The 19,857-nt window shown below is 45.6% G+C and overlaps 1 protein-coding gene across 1 annotated transcript; it reads right to left on the bottom strand.

Annotated features, from left to right (window-relative positions):
- Positions 1–405: 405 nt before the first annotated feature.
- irs4b (insulin receptor substrate 4b) lies at positions 406–19,404 on the bottom strand. Its single transcript, XM_029525843.1, has 2 exons — positions 14,532–19,404; positions 406–5,324 (listed from the first exon to the last, which is right to left on the bottom strand). Exons 1-2 carry the CDS (start codon positions 18,775–18,777, stop codon positions 5,320–5,322), a joined length of 4,251 nt encoding a protein of 1,416 aa, XP_029381703.1. The 5' UTR covers positions 18,778–19,404; the 3' UTR covers positions 406–5,319.
- Between the last annotated feature and the right edge of the window lie 453 nt (positions 19,405–19,857).

The raw sequence follows: 19,857 nt of genomic DNA, 5'->3' as shown, positions 1-19,857 counted from the left end.
TCCCCTTTAAATGGTGACCAACATCTCGTTGAAAAATTCCAAATAAGCCAAAATGTCAAACTATGTACATGATAATGTGCTAAATGTTAAATCATAGTGTGGCCAAGCAGGGAGGAGGAGCGACGAGCTGGAAGCTTCATCAACACTTTAGTAAAACAAAAAAGACAAAGAAATGAATCAGATATTTTGGGAAAAGGCTTTTTGTGAAACTTAGCATGTTATCTGGGGAATTTCTCAACCTACAGAAGAACTCTGTGTTCTTTCAGAATGATCGTAGAAAAATTCCATTGACTGGAAATATTGGTCATGTTGGGAAAAACTGAGCTGTTGTCTAGTGTTAGTTCAATGAAGTCTGTGAAGATGGTTTAAATAAAGAAGACAAACAGACAGCCAGGACCGCAGCGGTTACATGAACACATTTTTATTGCAATAGCTCTATCGAAAGCAAAAAAGTTTTGATAAATATAAACACTATGCCGATGCTCGAATCGCCTCTGAGTACCCCTCCTACCCCCCTTTCCCTCCACAAGGAAACAAAAAGAGAGAGAAAGAAAGGAAATAAAAACAAAAACAAAAAAAGGGGGGGTACCTTGCGAGGCACCGATCATAACATGAAAAAAGCGACAACTTGAGTTTTCCTTATTTACAGGATTTTCCATTTCCACCAGTTTTCTCTTTTTTTTCCTTCCTTTTCGTATATAGGACGTACGTCGCTGAAAAATAATGCACATACGAAGGATACACACCTCCACAGTATTTTTTTTTTCTGAACTCTTTCTCTTTCCTGTAAAGCTAATAAACAACAGCATTCAACTCGGAAAATAAGAACACAGGTGGCAGGGTACAGTGGGATTTGCTTTTCTTTCCCCCCTCCGGTCGGAGTTTCAGAACGATTCCTTGAGGGGGAGGAAAAAGAAAAATTCGGACCCGCGCCTGATAGCAATGAACCTCATCCTCGCCTTCGTTATGCTCGCCATCGGCAGCATTTTCCAACTGTTAAACTGTACTACACAGCAGCAAATAAACTGTAATATAGTTACAAAAAAATAAACATTAGGCAGAGGTTGTAATCCATTTCTTTATACAAATAACTGCAAAATGCCTATGTACTCTTAAAAAAAATACTACCCTTGTATCGCTTTGTTTTCAGAGAAACAAGATTGCCCCGATACAACAAAACCAACCAAAAATAAGATGATTATTTTCCCCTCTCTAAACTAGAATACAAAATAAATCAAAAGATTAGATTAGAGCAAAAAAAGAAACAAAAGTTTGCATAAGGATGCAGTACCCTAAGTCTTCTCTGCGAGGATTATATATACTTTTATATATATATAAATTACGTAGGTCTAATTTCTTTCTCAATTCTCTGCCCCAACAAGAAAAATTCAGAACAGCTGATTTTCAACATCAGAATCAGTAACATTGAGGACAGTTTTGAGGTTGAATTGTTGCCAAAATAAATACAGATTCTGTGCGAATCCATTTAGATATGACAAAGAATTAAACATGGGGGGGTTAAAGTTTATCATGAAGGCAATCAGACATATCCACTTTTTTTTTTTCTTTTTTTTTTTAAATGTATGTTTCAAATAAATTAAGGCCGGAAACTTCCCAAAAAGAAAAAGAAAGTCTAGTCCTACTGTTTTATTATTTCGCTGCAGCGTTAAAAACCCGAATCGACACATCGCTGTAGCGTAAGTACACAAAACAGTTCCCAAATTTAAGAAACAAAATCTTTTTGTCTAAATAGTCTCATATGCAAATTCTTTGTTCATTCAAGAATGCAAAAAAGGGGGAAATGAAAAGATCTCATAACGTACACATAAGATAATAAGAAATAAGATACATCACAGGCTTAAAATCGCTAAGCATCGTTTTTGTGGATACTCACTTTTAAATCGGACCGTTTAAAACATGAACCTGCCGAAGAGGAAGGCTGGCTGAACTATCTGAACCCTCCGGAGGGATTTCGGGGGGTAAAAAGGGGGTTCTTCTCCGGTTCTGATCTGATCTCTAAAAGAGAACTTCACTTTCTTTACCTTTTATCTCTCCAGCCCTACAGAGAGCTCTCCTAAAGACGCCTTTTTCTTTTTGGCTCTGCCAGCAGTGGAATTTAAAGCGGGAGGAGGAGGAGGGGGGTGAAGATGTCTTAAAAAAAAAAATTTAAAATAAGAAAAGTACCTCATGGGCGCCAAGTTTCAGTGATTACAAGAAACTGCTACATGTTGGTTAATGGGTCAGTTTTCAATGGGAGGAATTAACTGAAATGTCCCGATACAGTAAACTCTGACCGTCTGGTGATTTCAAGCCAAGGTTAGCCCGTTAAATGGCAAATCATTTACAAATAATCGTTGGCATCGTGATGATGATGCTTTTATGTCACTGTCCTACTTTGGGATTTGGACTGTTATGGCCAACATATCATATGCATTAAGGTTTTCACAGTTTTCTGGCACTGATGAAATGTAGAAATAATAATCAGGTTAATTAATACTGAGAATACATGTTAGTGTCAGAACTACAAATCAAGTTGTAATTAGCTTGTTTGGCTCTTAAGATACAATATTAGGCAATATTTTAGGCCACATCTGGTAAAATAAACAACCACTGAAGCGTCACAGATGGAGTATCTCTGAACTGCTTTTTTTTTTTTTCTTCCAGTTTTGAATTTCATATAGAACATCAGCGCCAATTTTCCAAAAAATGTTTACATGGTGTCAAACAGAGTTTGTTTGATCCAGATGTTCAGAGTTTACGGCATCTTAGTCCCAGTTAACCCACATTCACTCCGACATGCTGCTCTTGAAATGAATTCAACCGGACTTTAACACTTATTTGGAAATACCTCCGCCCCCCCCCCCCAAACTCCCCCCTCGTTCAGCATCCCTGCTGTGCGGGACGCTGTGAGGACGACAATGACGCATCTTACACAAAGGCAAACTGAAGAGTGACAGGCCTTTATCGGTCCACGCACATTAAAAACAACAAAAAAAAAGAGTGGGCTGATTTTAAATAAAAAAAAAAGAAAAGAGAGAAGGGGTGGGGGGGTAACAAAAAATAAGAAAAGGGGTGAATATAGAATCAGATGAGCGAATACTGAACAAAACGTTGAAATTCTGCGGGCCTACGTTAGCTGTCAGTCTTCGCGTTGAAGCAGATTTCTCTGCACAGGAACAGTCGTGTGGGTAATAGTCATGGGAGAGTAGAAGTGCTAAATATGGGCGTATCAGTCTGTTAAAGCGTGAGAGGGAAGAGGCAGAAAGCTCCAGCTAAGACTGTGATTGATGTGGGTGTTCGCTGCCGGTCCCACTGTGTGTGTGTGAGGTTGTAACGGGGCAAGTATGTCCAGCGCGCTGCACCTGGGACTGGAGCTCAGGTTACTGGAAACCTCTTTACGTCACCCGCAGCCAGTGACGAACACCCCGACCCGACACGTGTGTGTGTGTGTGTGTGTGTGTGTTGCCGTGCGCGCGTCGAAAAATCCCGGACGTCATCAAGAGCCGCTGACAAAGAGCACCAGGGCCCGAGGGTCGGGCCTAAAAATGGCCGCATTACTACTGTGTGTGCGTCTGCATTATCAGAGCAGGAAGCTGCCACATGACTGTGACATGTGTCCTCATGATGTACGTCAGTGTGTATTTGTGTGTATGCCATGGCCTCTAAAGTACAGTACACGGTTCACTTGCAGAGATTTCATATGTGCATCATTGTGTTTTTCTTCCCAGTGTCAACGTCTGTACTTTGTGCTTTTACCTTTCACAGCGTTTTGAGTGTGTTTGCGTGCGTTAGTGTGTCTTTGTGTAGGCGCCACTCTGAACTGTGCTACGGACCATATGAGGTAAAACTGAAAATGTAAAACAAATCACAAACACCCGCTCCGGTTCACTCAACAGCTCCCCTAAGCTGAGCCGAGCGGCGGCAGCGGCAGGAGCAGCAGGGCGGGAAAACCACTGTTTCCATCCACCACCTTTTTTTTTTAAAGGAATAGTTCCGTATTTTTGAAAACATGCTGATTTGTAGGGTTAAATGTAGCAAACAGCGGGTTAGCATTGCTTAGCTTAGCATAAAGTGTGGAAACGGGTCAGGCGCCTCTGAAGCTCACTGATTATTATCATCTCTCAAGTGTAAAGCTGTTTTTTTAAGAAGATACAGATAAAATGTGTTGATAAATGAGCAGCGTTTGTCTCATTCATTCAGACAAAGCTAAGCTAGCAGTTTCCCCTCGTTTCCATGCTTTGCACTCAGCTAAGCTACTCTCGGAAACCGTGTATATTTTCTAAAATATCGGAACAATTCCTATAAAAGTTCGATTCGTCTGCGTGGTGGCTCGTAAGAGGTGACAAGTTTAACAGACTAATGTTCCAGCATTCGATTGGCGGGCGCTTGAGTACTGCCTGCGCCATGAGAACAAACGAAGTGTCGCCGGAGAATCTGTACCTATTGCAACAAATAAATAACACGTGCTACACAATATGAGGAGAGTAATGCTCGAAGGTCGTCCCGTTGAGTAAGTAAGCCATACTGGCACAGTATTGTTCCCCAGGTAAACCACTGAGGCGAATGGAGCGGCGAGGGGGTGCTACTGTAATCCAAAAGGCCGCTGGTACCTGATGTGGGGAGGCGTGAGAACAACTACGGTACTGGTACAATGCCGGGCTAACGTAGCTTGAATCATTTAAGGGCGTTGCCATATATAAAAAAAAAAAAAAAAAAAAAAAATGTTTCTACCACAACTTTGTCCACAACGTAATAACTGTACGGTACCGTGTTGAGGATGGATTAAATAGAGGAGTAAAAAAATAAAAATAAAATAAAAGAAGAAATTATAATAGTAAAAGATAAAAAATGAATATTTAAATTCAATGAAACGTAAAAGCTTCCAAGTCTGTACCATAATGCCTTTGCTTTGTATTCTGGCCTCCCTTTTTTTCTGAAACACCACACAGAGAAGCAGAAGAATCTGATCAGACTTTCTACGCCTCTGTTGGTGTTCACTGACCGCTGTCTGCTGAGTGGGGGGGGGGGTAATGATTTAAAACAAACAAACAAAAAGAAGGACAAGTTTTGCATATAAAACACAAGAAAAATAAAAGATGAAATACACTTAAAAAAAAAAACTGCAAGCATTTTTGTCATCTGTTGTGGTGATGTTGTTTTCTGCATCCAGAGGGGAGCGGCTTCTCAGTCTAGGGGGAAGGTCGGAGGTCACCGGCTGCGGGAGGCCAAAGGTCACAGGCAGAGTCAAGTGCCGGGAGCAGAGAGATGATGTGGAAGAGGAGGAAGAGGAAGAGGGTGGGAAGCCTCTGTTGTCCTCACTTAGTCTGAGAAACAAAGAGAGAAACAGAGTGAGTACATCCACGTTAAAAGCTTTCATTACCAAAATGAAAACACAAAGGTCATGTTGGGTCGTCAGAGCCGGATATTAGATCCCCTGAATTAACCAAACCGGTGACAACATCATGACAAACGTCAATGCAAAAACTGCTCATCTATCAGCTGTGAAAAAATACTGATCACTTATTGTGATGCACAAATGACTGAAGCAGGACAATAAAGTAAAAACAAAAAACAATCTTATTTAAGATCTGCGTCTCCACTTGTCGTTAGCATAAAGAAAAATAAAAAGACTCAAATAAATCATCATTGTTTGTGCTGCAACAATGAATAACAATAAACACCACCCCACTCCTTGTATCTGCTTTTATCAGGAATAAGTCAACACAATTTAACTTTTGCTGGAGATAAATCTGCTCAGATTTGGATTTTTTCTATCATCCAACACATAAATGTTCTTTCTCCAGTGAAGTAAAAAGAAAACAGCTGAAGTAGTCAAAGACTGTTTGATTTAACTTCAAAACTACTACTTTGGTGCTCGTGTTACAGCAAACTCAGCTTCTTGAGGTTGAACACCCCCCCTCCCAAAAAAAAAGTGATTTTAAGATTTTTTTTTTTTTTTTTAATGGCACCAATAAACAGATAGGCAGCTGATGAAATCTCGAGGTTGCTGCAGTAAAGGTAGGAAACACAGAGGTGACAGCAACTGTGGCGGATATATATATAAAAAACAAACAAAAAAAACAGCTTGGTTTTTTTTATTTGCCTGATGTGACCCACACACAGACACACAAAGCAGCTGGAATGTGACTGCTTTGCTAACGGTGGTTTTGGGCTGACAATATTAGTTGTTTTTGGACATTTTCTAGCTTAGTGGTACTGACTAATTTTGCCTGGAATCTGTCTGGCTTTGGGCTCGGCTCGGCCAACGTCAGGAGTTTTCTGAAGGGGGCTACAAAGCCCCCCCCGCCCTCACCCCAAATTGTGAAACCTCATAAATAAAACTCCACGGTTGCTTTACAAAAATCTGTAATATGTGATAAGTGACAGCTTTAATTTGGCTTAGGTGAACAACATCAAAAATCTTTTTGACCTTTTTCGTTAAAGGAGATTTAAGGCAGCATCAATATGACAGAGGGTGAAACTATGGAGTCAAGCCGCAGGTCCTTGGCAGCAATAAATGTCTAATCACAGGGATATCCAGAGCGTTTTGGCCTTTGCACAACAGTTACTGAGGTATGTTGACTGTGTCAGAGCTTTTTCAAAGAAGCAGCACAGATGTAAGACATCTCCGACTGAGTGGGCGGCTTGGCTCAAACTACTGGTACCAAAAAAAAAAAAAAAAAAAAATCTGTCTGGTAAATAAGTGAGCGTGGCTGGTGAACTTTGGAGCCAGCTTGTTTCCTGCAGACACAAATATAAAGTTTTCTTGCTGCCCTGGTGTCGGCTGTTTTGGTGCAGCCAAAATGGCCCCAAATGAACCCGGCAATGGCCGCCGTCCAGCTGGGTTATTCCACTGAGAGCAGGGCTTTGTCTGACACAACAATGTGAGCAGCACGCCACAATACAGATGCTTTGACAGGGGGCACTGCTGGAATGCTGCTCGTCTGTTTGTCGGCCGCGGGGATAGAGGGACGGACGGACGATGGAAAGAAGGGGGGGGGGACTCCAACACGATGCAGTCCAGACAAAGAAACGCAGGACGGCTCTCAAAGTGAACTCACCAGGTCAACGTGGGTGACCGGAGACCGAGACAGAGTGAGAAAGCACGACCGGGAAGCTGACACTGTCCAACTCAGACAACACAGATTAATCATCAAAATCATCACACTCGTGACTCAAACGACCATCAAATTACATCCACACCATTAATCAACTAAAAGATGGCGGCCTACTTCCTGTTGCACTGCAGCCTGGATTAACACAGAGGAACCAAGTTCTTTACTAAAATAAAAGTCAAGCAACAGGAGTTCAGAACTCAAAATTCAAACAAAATTTAATATTTACCTGAGGAAAAAGGACGCAAAATGGTTCAACTGTCAGCTTTTCAATATCGACAACTGAGTCATATTTGTTTTTCTGGCACCTTGAGTCATTACACTTTACACTGTAAACAACAAGCCCTGGTAAAACTGTGCTAAAATTGTGGTCACAACAACGACAACAGGGTTGAATTTGAATGTGTGTGTGTGTGTGTGTGCGTGTGTGGGGGGCCGAGGTAGGGGGAGTCTGAGGTCTCTGGGTTTCTCTGCAGCCCAGGCGTGGACTTTGATCAAAACAACGCTCTTAGGACCGACCCGAGCCGACCTCGGTTAAACACACAGACACACTCACCACAAAAATCGGGTTATACAAACACCAAACACCTGCATTAGCTAACAGCTTGTTGTGTCATTGCAACACAGGCAGATGTTCAGAGTCCCTCCCTCCCTCCCTCTCTCTCTCTCTGTGTCCCTAAACCTCGTTCACCCAGCTGGGACAACAGATGAAAGGCATCATGGGAGTGAACTGCGAGCGTAACGTGTTGACCTGACACCGGGCTGGTGTGACAGCTGGGATGACGGCCTTTTAAGTGCCGATCGGACATCTGATTTCCTCCTCGCTGCTGTAAATCGCTGTAAACTCAGTAGTGCCACTACCACTGATTAAAATAATGTAAAATATCTATAGTGCACCTAAACTATGTTTAGTTCTGCATAATCACTGACTGAAGAATAAATATATCTATAAAGCATTCAAACAAGTTATTTAAGTGGTTATTTAAGTACAGACCGTTTTTGTTACTTTCCAAGATCTATACAACTCTGAGAACAGACAAAAGAAATAAGAAGACAAAAGCGTAAATAAAAATTCCTGTCAAAATAAAGCAGGACTGAAGGAATTCTACATATGGCATTTATAACTTAATCTGATTATTTCATGGCCATCTGTGGAGCAGGAAAAAGTCCGGCACATCTAAGATTTCTTCTTCAAGCCCCTGATTTCCTGTAACACGTCAAGATATCAATTTGTTTTGTTCAGAAGGATGTGAAAAGGTCACTGAAATGAACAAAGATGTGTTTGATACACCTTTTTCACCACACACACACACACACACACACACATATCTAATAAAGTTATCTAACGTCACATTCCAGTAAGTCGAGGGGCGCTCTAGTAAAAAAAAAAAAAAAGGGCCCTGCTTTGTCATTACCTTGTGTCAGAGGGGCGGCGTGGAGACACAAAATAAAAGAGGAAGAAGAAGAAGAGGCGGAGAAAGTTGTCTAGAGGAAATGGGAGCCCCTGCATGTTTGGGCTGAAACAGGAGCTCTGCTGATTGAGTAATGCTCAGGACCACCTATGAAATCTACACTTAGAGTAACTGAAAACTCAGGAACGGCGAGACCACATAGCTGGCTGCGTTTAAGGCCCATTTATTACCCGTGAGACATAACATTTCCCTTTGACTAAGTGCCGCAGGGAGGCCGACACGCAGCCCTTTGGTCTTGTGAAGCTCAATCACTGCCTGTAACTTTATTTAAACTGCCCCGACTTTACAAACTTACAGCCCTAATAGTTTTTAAGCTTCTCAACGACTGGTGTCTTTAAATTATTACTTTTTTCCTCCCCTGTTAGGTTCAAGATGGCATCTTCAAAAAGCTTGATAAACACCCCGGAAGCTGAACAAATCCAGGTTACGGCGATATAAAACCATCCGTTGACTGTTTGTGCTGTAACTCAGCAAATTCCTTCTAATCCTTTAATTCATCACAGAAGTCACCAAACACCCTCAATGTCCTTGGAAAGCTGAGAACTGATCACAAAGAGGAGCTCAAACCTGAAATTTAACACTGTGGGAAAAACCACCTTAAATTCTGTAATAGTCCCAGAATCCATTGACCCACTGGAGCCCCCGCCGGGGTTCAATTCTGCATTCAGCTGGACGGATGCTGACGCTGGCGTGTTTCATTGATTGTCATGCGTCTCGGTGCTAGCAGCATGTCTACTACATCAGTGCTTAGAATCAAGGAGCTCATCGAACAGCCAAAGTTATTTCTAAGATTATAAATACTCTCCTGTGACAGCCAGATTGGGCAAAATTGCTTTGCGTGCATGCAGGAAGGTTAATAATTCTAACATCTGTGGACGTACATATCTGTCTATTTAAGAGAGAGGGACTGCACATGCATCTCACACACACACACACACACACACAACTGTAAGAAAAAAAAAAGATGGTGTTCGGGGGGCGGGGGTCCTGTTACGGGCACTGCATGCCTCAGATCGGCCCATAAATTCATGTCAGTCTGGAAATAGACCTGTAAATATAGAAGGGCCTGGCCGTGGAGGTGGGAACGAGAGGGAGGAAAGGGCAGCCTCGTCCCTTCTTCACTCTCTGCCTGATAACGCTGCCTCACACTTCGCCTAACCCTTTACCACCTCATATCCACTTGGCCAGGAAACGGCGGGGGAGGGGCAAAAAGGGCAGGTTCCCACACCGCCGTCGCTTCTAAAACACCTTCCTCCCCCGACACCAGAGTGACACCGACGCTGCATCCACACTGATGCGTTTCAGTTTCGGTTTTTGGTTTTTCTCTCTCCATACGGGCAGCCGGAGGCAGTCGTGGTTAAGAGAGTAGAGCAGGTCACCCGCTAATTTAAAGGTTGGAGGTTCCATCCCTGTCCCTGTCTCCTCCAGTTGCCCAAAGGTTCCCAAACTAAGATCGGTCAGTTTCAGCCTTTAAATGCAGAACTTCCCCGCTTGCCGTCTACTTTCTGTTTCACAGAAATGTCCACAACATCAACAAAAACACGCACCTTCTTCTGATCACTTTTATTAACACAATTAGCCAATTGATCACTTTATTGATTAAATCAAATGCTGATCGAGGTTTCTCTATGTAACAAAGAACTCAAACAACACAACACAAAACTGAAGCCAGAATCAAATTCAATAAATCGATCATTTATCAGAGCTATTGATGACTGGCTTTCCTTTGATCACTGAGTCCTGGAGCATTAGTGTGACTCGAATGTTGAACACATGTTAGCTGTAAAGCTAACTGTCTCTGTCAGAGGTATTTACAAGACGAGGAAATGTCCTTGAGTGTGAGGAAAGTCTGAGGGGGTTCTCAATGGCATCGACACAAGTAGCTCTCCACAACAAAACACAACAAAACACACAGCAGACTTCGCCGTCTGAGTCACTGACTAGTCACTGTCTGGGTGATAAGAAAAGCCTGCAGCAGAGAGACAAACACACACCATAAATGTGCATCTACATGGAGACGTGGCGCTTCTCCAAACTGTTCCTCATTCTGTCAGCTGGACTCAAAACAACTGAAAACAGAGAAATCCCAAAATTAAAGCCACCCCCCCCCTCCCAAGGAACACCCAACGCATGGCTCCTAATCTCTAAATAACCTCTGATTTATTCAGTTTAGAAAAAATATAACTACAAACTGAATGCCATACTTTAAATTAAAATCATACCATGTTAAACTGGACTCACCCCGTTAACTATAAAATATATAAACTAAGAGGACAAAAAATGTTCCTGAAACACGATTAAGTAAATTTATTGATTTGTTTTCTGTTGGTTGTTGGTGACTCACTTAAAAATCTCAAAAATGTTCTCAACCCACTTCAGCCCGAATAACACTGTGGAGGGAGATCATTAAATTTTATTACATTGGCAAGACATTATCTCTATTTTTATGTAATTTTACTCTTTGGCAGATGATTTGTAATATGTTTGTGGCCAACAGATTGGGAACCGCTGCACCAATCAATTTATCCACCTATTGATTACAGAAAGTCTTCAGCTCTGCATCAAGGCAACTAAGAAAACCAACTGTATATGACATTTATAAGTCAAAAATTCATATTTCTGTCAAGCTGCTTCTAAAATGTTAAGATTTGCTGCTTTTATTTGTCATGTAATGAGAGTTAACTGTCATCATCACAAACTATGAGGTTGCAACGTGGCGTTTTTCTGTATGTGTCCATAATCAAAGTCTATAAAACGTCTTGATTAGTTGTAGAATCTCTGCTGGCATATCAAAGATGGAGAATCAACGAGCCTCGGTGTTCAGGTGATGATAAAATTTTTATACTTTTGACACTTTTTTCCTTCCAGTTTTAGGAGGTGAGCTCATCTCTTGAAGTCCGGCTGATGTGACTACACCTACTTCAACCTTGATCTCACATTCGGAGCGTTTCATCGTAACATTTCCTTGACAGCTGGACAGAAAGCTCGTCCCTCCCTCCCTCTCCTCCAGGTCAAGGATCCAGGTGTGCCTCTATTAGCTCGACACCGCAGCTGAGAGGAAGCGCATTCCTGAGTGATGATGATGCGTTTCCTTTCGGCCCCGCTGTGTGCCTTGACATGCCGCCGCCACCACCGCCGCAATTACAGCGCCACATCAGAGGCAGCCTGCCGTGACTCAGTGCATATGAACACGCACACACACACTCTCACTCAACACACACACAGCAACAGAGGAGAAACATGCACGGGCTGATGATGAGTGTTGGTATGGATTAACGTTCCTGAACCGAACCTTGAACTGCATGAGCTGACACCTCACGCACACAGACACACACATACACAAAAGCTTAATGAACCTGCTGGCAGCGGCTGAAAACAAAAGTACACACAGACAGACGGACAAACACACACAATAGGATGTGCTTGAGCGCTTTGAGTGTCAGTTGATCTGTGCTAGCAGGCACAGATTCAGCAATGTAGATTTTCACACACACACACACACGCTCTTTCATCTCCCTTCAGTGCAACGATAAACAAATGAGTCAGTCGGCGCTTGCAGATATTCCTGACTCATGCTCATGCACACGCGCACACACACACACACACACACACACACACACAGAGAAAGAAAAGAGTCGATTTGGAGAGGAAGCGAGGGAAAGAGTGGCGAGGACTGAATACAAGAGAGCGAGTGGGTGAAAGGGAGAAGGAGATGATGAAAGAGGAAGTGAAAGACTGAAAACGGAGTCAAAACATCCTCTCCTTGTCCCCTTGATCCTCATGCACGCTGTCTGCAGACCTGAGCTCAGCATTAGAGTCTCAATGCCCCGCCTCCTTCTCTCACAGACGCATTTATTCACGTCCGACCAACGTCTCAACATCACCACATGAAAACGCTACGGCTGCAGAAAACTGCACCTGCTGCATCTGTGACCTGCATCATTATTATCACATTATTTCTAATAAGGCTGGGCTAAAAAAAAAGTAGTCGTTTATACACACTACCTACGTTAGCAACACGCATTAACACATTAACTACCTATTGTTTCATGGCACACTGGTCATATTAAACAGGAAGCATATCAAGGCAACAATCTTTGGGATACTTTCATAAATTAGCCTATTTTTAATAAGGTACCAGGTTTGATGAACAATTTCCATCATTAGAATCTCATTTATATCCATTTAAATTTGGCAGTGCCACAAAACAAATGTCAAACCAAATCAGCATAAAAGAGAGGAAATTAGAGACAAAACCTTCAGGGCTTTAAGTGAAATCACATCCAGATGACTAGGCCGTATCTTCTTCTACAAATTTCTGACTGTTTGTTCTACACACAAGTCATTGGGTGGTTTAGCACTCAGCAGCAACAGTGGAGCTGAAATCATCAACCAAATTAATCGATTCGGTGACATGTTTCCATTTTCATTGCAACATGAACACGACAGACTGAAATTCGACGGAAATACACGCTGCATTCATTCACACAGGTTGTCAAGTCATAGGAGCTATTTTGTGAGAAAGGTAAAAGGTGTCACAACGTTGTTGTGTGTGGTTAGCAGCAGAAGCCAAACCATTTCTGACTGGTGCACAAGTTCAGGCAGTGCCGACTGTAAATCAACACTACAAAGCAGTTAAAGAAGTCAATCACTGAGTCTGAGAGCAAGTTGGAGGGTTGTGTCGTTCCTGACATCTGACATCTATCTGAAAATTCACTAGTATATCTGCATGTTTACGACAAGTCTGATTCATCAGATGGAAATTTTACAGCTTTTGCAGCATGGCAAAGTTAAAAAAAAAAAAAAAAAAAAAGATAGTTAGCAGGTTAACAAGAGTTTTAGGAAGTTAATCTGCGATTATTCTCCAGAATATAAAACAATATTTGTGGGTCTGATAAACAATTGTGAGGATATGCTTTGTTTGTCATAGTTGACGTTAAATAATATGTTTTGAGGTTGGGGATTTTTTGGAAACACTCACAATCACCTCAACTCTGGGAAACAGACTGACATGTTATGGACTGAGGAATTAAATGTGAAAATGATCTGCAGAATAATCAATAATTAAGATAATCTTTACAGGTATTAAAACTGTTCCAGGTGTTTTCCCATCACATCTCACAATCTCTTACTGGCACTGAGTTCATCCATGTTTGGTGTAAATAAAAAGATTTTTTTTTTCCCCAAAGGTGCATAGAAGTGTCTCAAGTGACAGCCTTAGCAGTTAAAAAAAACAAAACAGAAACACACAAACACCCACACATTAACACACTCTGCCTACAGGTACATGCTGACACAAAGAAAACACGGCACATGCTCAGACAGGCACAAAGACACACTATAACGAAGCCAGGGCCTTTTTCTTTGGGGAGGGGTTGGGGGGGGGCAATTCAGTCCACACTTGACCTCAGATAAACCTCAGTTCATTCAGCGAGCTAATCGTCTACCAGCCTGCTGGCACACAACGCAAATGCACAACACAGAGCTCAAGCTGAAGCAGGTATCAGTAGCACTTCCTATACCCCGGCACCGTTATATCCAAGACTTCAGCGTCCTGGACAGATGCCTTCAAAAGACAATGGTTGGCCGCTCAGCGCGCCTGAACGCAGCCTTGTCAAGATCACAGAGACTTGATCTAAAATAGATTCACTAGAGGAGCTGCAAATTGATATAATGGCACTAATAATAGCACGCAGCACATAGGGTTATTTTGGATTTCAGAGAGGAAAAAATACCCTCAACACTTCGACTCACACATGAAAGCTGCAAACGCACAAAGCAAGAAAAAATATCTTTAGTACACCGACTGCCTGTGTGAAAGGTTTTTTTGCATAATGTGATTATGGAAGTTTAAACAGTATCAGAATTTTACTTCCATGATCTGTGAGCAGCAATTGCCCAACCTGTCACACAGATATACAAACATGCAACTGCATCAACTCACCCTTGGTTGTGGTGGTGACTCCATCAGATTTGGTGAAGTTGATACTGGCATAGGCGCCGTTCTCCGGCAGAGGCACCGTCCCCATGGCTGCTGCTGCTGCCGCCGCCGCCGCCACCGAGCTCCCGTTGCTGCTACCGGCGCCCGACGTCATGGCTCCCATGTTACTCCCATCCTCTCTCAGCTCCAAGGCAATGTAGTTCAGGCCATTCTGGTAGCCCACAGACATGTTTCTGCACATTCTACCTACTCCAGCTCCCGAAGAGGAGGAGGATGCTGGGGTCCCGATGGCGGCGCCACCCATTTCCACGGCTCTTGTTGGAGCATGGTGAGCTGGCGAGTCCCCGAGACCCTCCATGGACATCCACACGCTGTCAAAAGATGCTGAGCTGGCCCATCTGGAAGTCTGACCCTCCGTCAGGTAAGATCCGTTAGGGGCAGTGGGATTCGCCAGTGCTGTGTGGGCGGCTGAGGATGATGGGCCAAGTCCTCCTCCAGAGGGGGTCGAATTATTGGAGGAAGTGGAGGAGAATGTCTCTGAGCTGTGTCTCCTCCTGCCTTGGGGGTCAGCTCGAACCACCTTAGGCTCCAGCTGCTGTGTCGGTGCTCTGACTGGGCTTGACGGAGGAAGAGGGGGGGATATGGATGAGGGGGAGGCAGAGGAAGTGTGGCCATAATGTCCCTCTATTACACAAAGATGTTGAAGCATGGATGTGGGGCTCCTTTGCGTCCTCTCACCTCTGCTGAGGTTAAACGTCATGTCCGTGTAGTCGTCCCCCATTGACCTCCAGTGACCTCCAGCAGAGACTCCGGGGGAGCCCAGTGCCCCAGGATTGCTAGCCAGGGGTCTGATATAGCTGGGAGGGTTCCATGGGGCAACAAGGCTTGGTCTCGGTGACTGGTTTTTACTCAGACACTCTGCGCTGTCCTGCTGGTCTGCCTCCACCTCTACGCTCATATAGTCCTGATGAGCCTGGGGCTGCGGGGGGGAGTGACGGTGGTCACTGGATCCCAGGGAAGGTGCTTCATCTTGGGCAGAGAGAGGGTAGGCGGGGGGCTGTTGTTGGCGGGGGTAGTGGTCACCAAACTCAATGTTAATATACTCTCCAGGACTGGAAGGCCCCTCAGATGAGATACCAGTGACAGGGACTGCAGTTGAGGTGTCTGCTGACTCTGTGGAGGGCTCACTAACCCGCAGCGGACCGTGGAAACTCCTCCTTCCCAACGGGAGTCGGTTAGGCCTCACGATGCGTCTGTCAGCCATGGCTGCAGTCGTGTGATGAGCTCCATAAGGCGGGGGTGGATGAGACGGGGTTGAGGTGCTACTCCCTCCGCCAACCCTCCTCTCTGGTGTTGACATTGAAGTTGTGGCAACTGATGAATACACTGGCTTGGCAGGAGAACTCATAGGAACATACTCCCCGTATTCTTTCTCATCCCTCTCTCTGGTGGGGGCCTTGTAGGAGCGAGGGAGGGAGAAATAAGGGCTGTAAGACTTTGGGGTGCTCTCAGGTGTGCCGGGGGTATAATAGCTACTGCTCGCTTCGTTTGACAGCTTGCGCCCCCCACCGCTGCTGTACGACATGTCCATATATTCTCCATTCTCAGGTCTCTCTGCTATACTGTCACTCCCACTGGCACCTGCCAAACTGGAGCTACTGTGAGGACTGGGAGAAGCCTGCACCGGGGAGGGGGAGGTGCCGCTTCCCCCTGGGAGCATCATCATGTAGCCATGGGAGTCTGTGGAGGATTGAGACTGGAGCTGGGGGTGAGCCGATCGGGCCCCTAAAGCCGGGCTGTGGAATAGCGGGGAATGGGAGATGTGATGGGCGTAAGAGCTGGGTTGCATAGGCATGTAGTCGGGGGGAGTGTCCCGTGGTGATGCAGCCACGCCGCACATCATGGGCATGTAGCCGCTGTCTTCCTTGGCAGAAGAGGAGGAGGAAAGGGAGGGGCGCTCACCGCCAGCCTCCGTCCGGGGGAGCGTGGAGGGACGGCTCTGCTGGCTGTGCTCGGAGCACGAGCTGTAGTCAGAACGGAGCGAGGAAGAAGAGGAGGACGGCCCGCCACGGAGCAGCTCACCCCCAAATGGCAAAACCACATCTGACCCCTCCTCCAGTGAAAAGTTGGTCTGCGTCATTTTCTGGTAAACTGCTACTCCAGAACCGCCGGTTGCTCCCCCAGCAGGTCTGGAGAAAGAGTGCGTCCTCCTCCTCAGCGACGATGATGAAGAAAAGCGATCGTCCTCCATTGTTGATGTGCCATCATCTCGTGGTGTGTCACCTCCGCTGTTGTTTCCAGACCCCCCACCGGTGCCAAAAACCTCTCGATTCCAGCCCATGGCCATGTAATCATTTAGGCAATTCTCCTCTCGGATTGGCGGAGTGTTGCCAAGGGAGTCTGGCGTGTTACTCCGCACCCGGAAGTAGCGGAAATCACCAGGGCTAGAGCCGTACTCATCTGAGGAGTTGAAGCCGCCATCAGAAGGGGAGCCACAGATTGAGGCGCTTGATGGGCGGGTGAGCGTGTCAGAGACGGAGCCGTGGCCGCTGCTGGAAGAGACGCTCACGGGGCTGGTGGTGGAGGGGAAGTGGGAGACTGGGAGGGAGGCGGAGCGGGCGTGGTAGGTGGACGACGACCCTGGGATGGCTCTGATGTAACGCCCGCTTCCAGTACTCGTGCCAGCATTTCCCGTGGCAACACCACTGCAACTGCCAGCTCCACCACCTTCCTGGCGGCCATGATGGGCTCGTGCTGAGTTAAGGTGGACCAGACTTCCTGTGGCCGAGCGAAACGGCCGATTCATTGTTCCCTCACCTTCGCTGGATGTCCTGAAGCGATAGCCACTAGCCGCAGAGGTCTTACTTGAGGGGAGCGTGCCGACGACTGACTCTGTTCTCGACCGTCGCTGTAGCCCAGTTTGGCTTGGCGGCAAGTTGCCCAGGTGGCGCCGGGTCGTGATGAACGGCATGGGGTTGGAGCCCGAGGACTGGCTCTTACTCCTGGGCCGAAACTCTGCAAAAGCTTTGAGGGCCTTCATTGTCTCCAGGATGGTCTCGTGCATATTTTGGGCCACAACAGAATCATCCACCTGCATCCATATCTCTCCGGGCCCAATGGAGGAGGAGCGGCCCACCTCGATGAAAAAGAAGCTTTCCGAATGTCCACAGCGCCGGATGTTCATCAGCTGAAGGTTCACACACGGGGTCTCAGAGTTCAACTTAACGAGGTGTATGGTTTTAGTAGAGAGGCATAGCCGGTAAACACCTGTGAGGTTTTTAGTTTGACCCAGCCCTTTGGGTTTCACATTCACCTGCCACACCTCCTTAAACACAGTACCGGGGGTGACTGTACCATATCCATCATCCAGATCATCAGAATCCAAGTGCCCCTTTTTGCCCTCACTCATCAGCTCACTCACAGCTACATACCAGTCCTCCTGCTCCTGCTCATTTTCAGCCACAATGGCAAAATACTCGTCCTTAGTATAAAGGGCAATGAGGTGTTTGTTTTTGGAGTCTGCCCTTTTGTTTACCGTGAAGCACTGGTAGAGGTAAATAACCCTCTTCGGGGGAGAAGGGGCGACCGCCGCTCCGCCGCCGCCGCCGCTGCCACCACCGCTGCTGCCGCCACCGCCGCCGCTAGCGACGGCTGCCGCTGCTGCCGCTGCGGCGGCGGCGGAGCGCAGGCTGTTCCTGAATTTCTTCTCGCTGTCGTAGTACTCCAGGCGGCTGGGCCCGAGGTGGCTGGCAGCCCGGAGCACAAAAAACCTCTTGTGTCCGTGTTTCTGCTTCCTCAAGTAGCCGCATTTGCGAATATCCTCCACAACGTCCGAGGCGCCGGCCGCGTATACATGGCCGCCGCTCGCGGCGGCGGAGGAAGCGGAGGGCTCCTCGGCCGTCGGTGCCTGGCTGAGGGACGAAGCGGCGGTGGCGGCGGCTGGAGCTCTCCTACCGGGGGACTCTGCGATGTTCTCCCCGGAAAGATGCTGCTGCTGCTGCTGCTGCTGCTGCTGGGGAGCCAGCTGGTAGTGATGGTGCTGCTGTTGATCCTTTGGTGGCTGATGGTGGAGGTGGTTGGAGGGCGGCAGATGTTGATGGAAACGAGCACCGCCGCCGACATTAATTAACGGGGAAGGGGGTTCCCCGACCGGGCCGTCTCCGTCGGCGGCCGCAGACTTCGTCCCCACGTCCCTCTGCTGCGTCTCCACCATCAACATTCCTTCCTGGTAATTCGTGAAATTTGCCATCAGAGAGTACAATCAAAGGTCACTTTACTAGCAAGCTAATCCGGCTGGAGCTAGACCCCATTCTTGTTTTGTTTTGGGTTATTTTTTTGTTGTTGTTGATCTTGTTTTTGTTTGTTTGTGTTTTGTTTTCCTAAGCAGACGAGCTCCAGAGTCCGGCTAGGCCAGCCAGCAAGCAGCTAGCGTTGGGCTCAGATTTTTTTTTTTTTTTTTTTTTTTTTTTTTTTGCAAAGCAAGAAGACGAAAAAATTAAAATAAAATAAAAAATAATAAATAGAAAATAAAAAATAAAAAGATCCTCCTCTGCTCACAACACCGGCTTTTGTTATTCCTCCACACAGACCCGAAAAAGAGAGAAGAAGAAAAAACAAAACAAAAAACCAGATAAATCCTCTTTTTTCCTGTCCGGGTATTCCAATTGGGATTCCAGTTTTCTTCTCCTTCTCCTTTTTGTTTGACGCCTTCCTTGTTTTGTTTTATCTCATTTGCGGTATTTTTCCTTTTTTTCCAGCCTTCTCACGGAGCAGAGCCGACCGTGTGCTACATGACCACGCTCGGCCGTGTTACAGTCGGGAGGATCCGGTGGAGCTAGCTCGGTTAGCATCGGCTAGCTGCTCCGCCTGTACACATCTCAACGGGCCGGAGCACAAACAACACGTGACCCGCTGCGTCACCGGCCGGAGGGGCGTGACCCGAGAGCCGAGTCCTGCGCTGCGATTGGCCCGGCGTGTTTGTAACTGGCAGGCGTTCTGACCAACCGCGTTCGGATATCAGCCGCCTGCGTCAATAGCCCCAGCCAATCACGCTCCAGATTTATATATATATATATATATATATATATATATATATATATATATATATTTATTTTTTATTTTATTTTTTAAGTTAAAAATAGGTGGTGACTCTGCAGCAGCATGTCTGGAGTCTGCTGTTGGACCTGGGTTAACTTTTATATATATATACATATATCATTATCATTATTATTATTATTATTATTATTATTATTAACATTAAACCTTTAGTCCAACCCCAAAAGCAATTTTACATGAGCCATTAACCTGGCACGAAATCTAAAATATACTC

The sequence above is a fragment of the Echeneis naucrates genome, chromosome 18 (assembly GCF_900963305.1).
Source record: "Echeneis naucrates chromosome 18, fEcheNa1.1, whole genome shotgun sequence".
Taxonomy (NCBI): domain Eukaryota; kingdom Metazoa; phylum Chordata; class Actinopteri; order Carangiformes; family Echeneidae; genus Echeneis; species Echeneis naucrates.
This window is presented reverse-complemented; position numbering and strand designations above follow the sequence as displayed.

Coding starts and splice junctions, on each gene's coding strand:
- irs4b (XM_029525843.1), bottom strand. CDS start 18,777: ATGGCAAATTTCACGAATTACCAGGAAGGAATGTTGATGGTGGAGACG.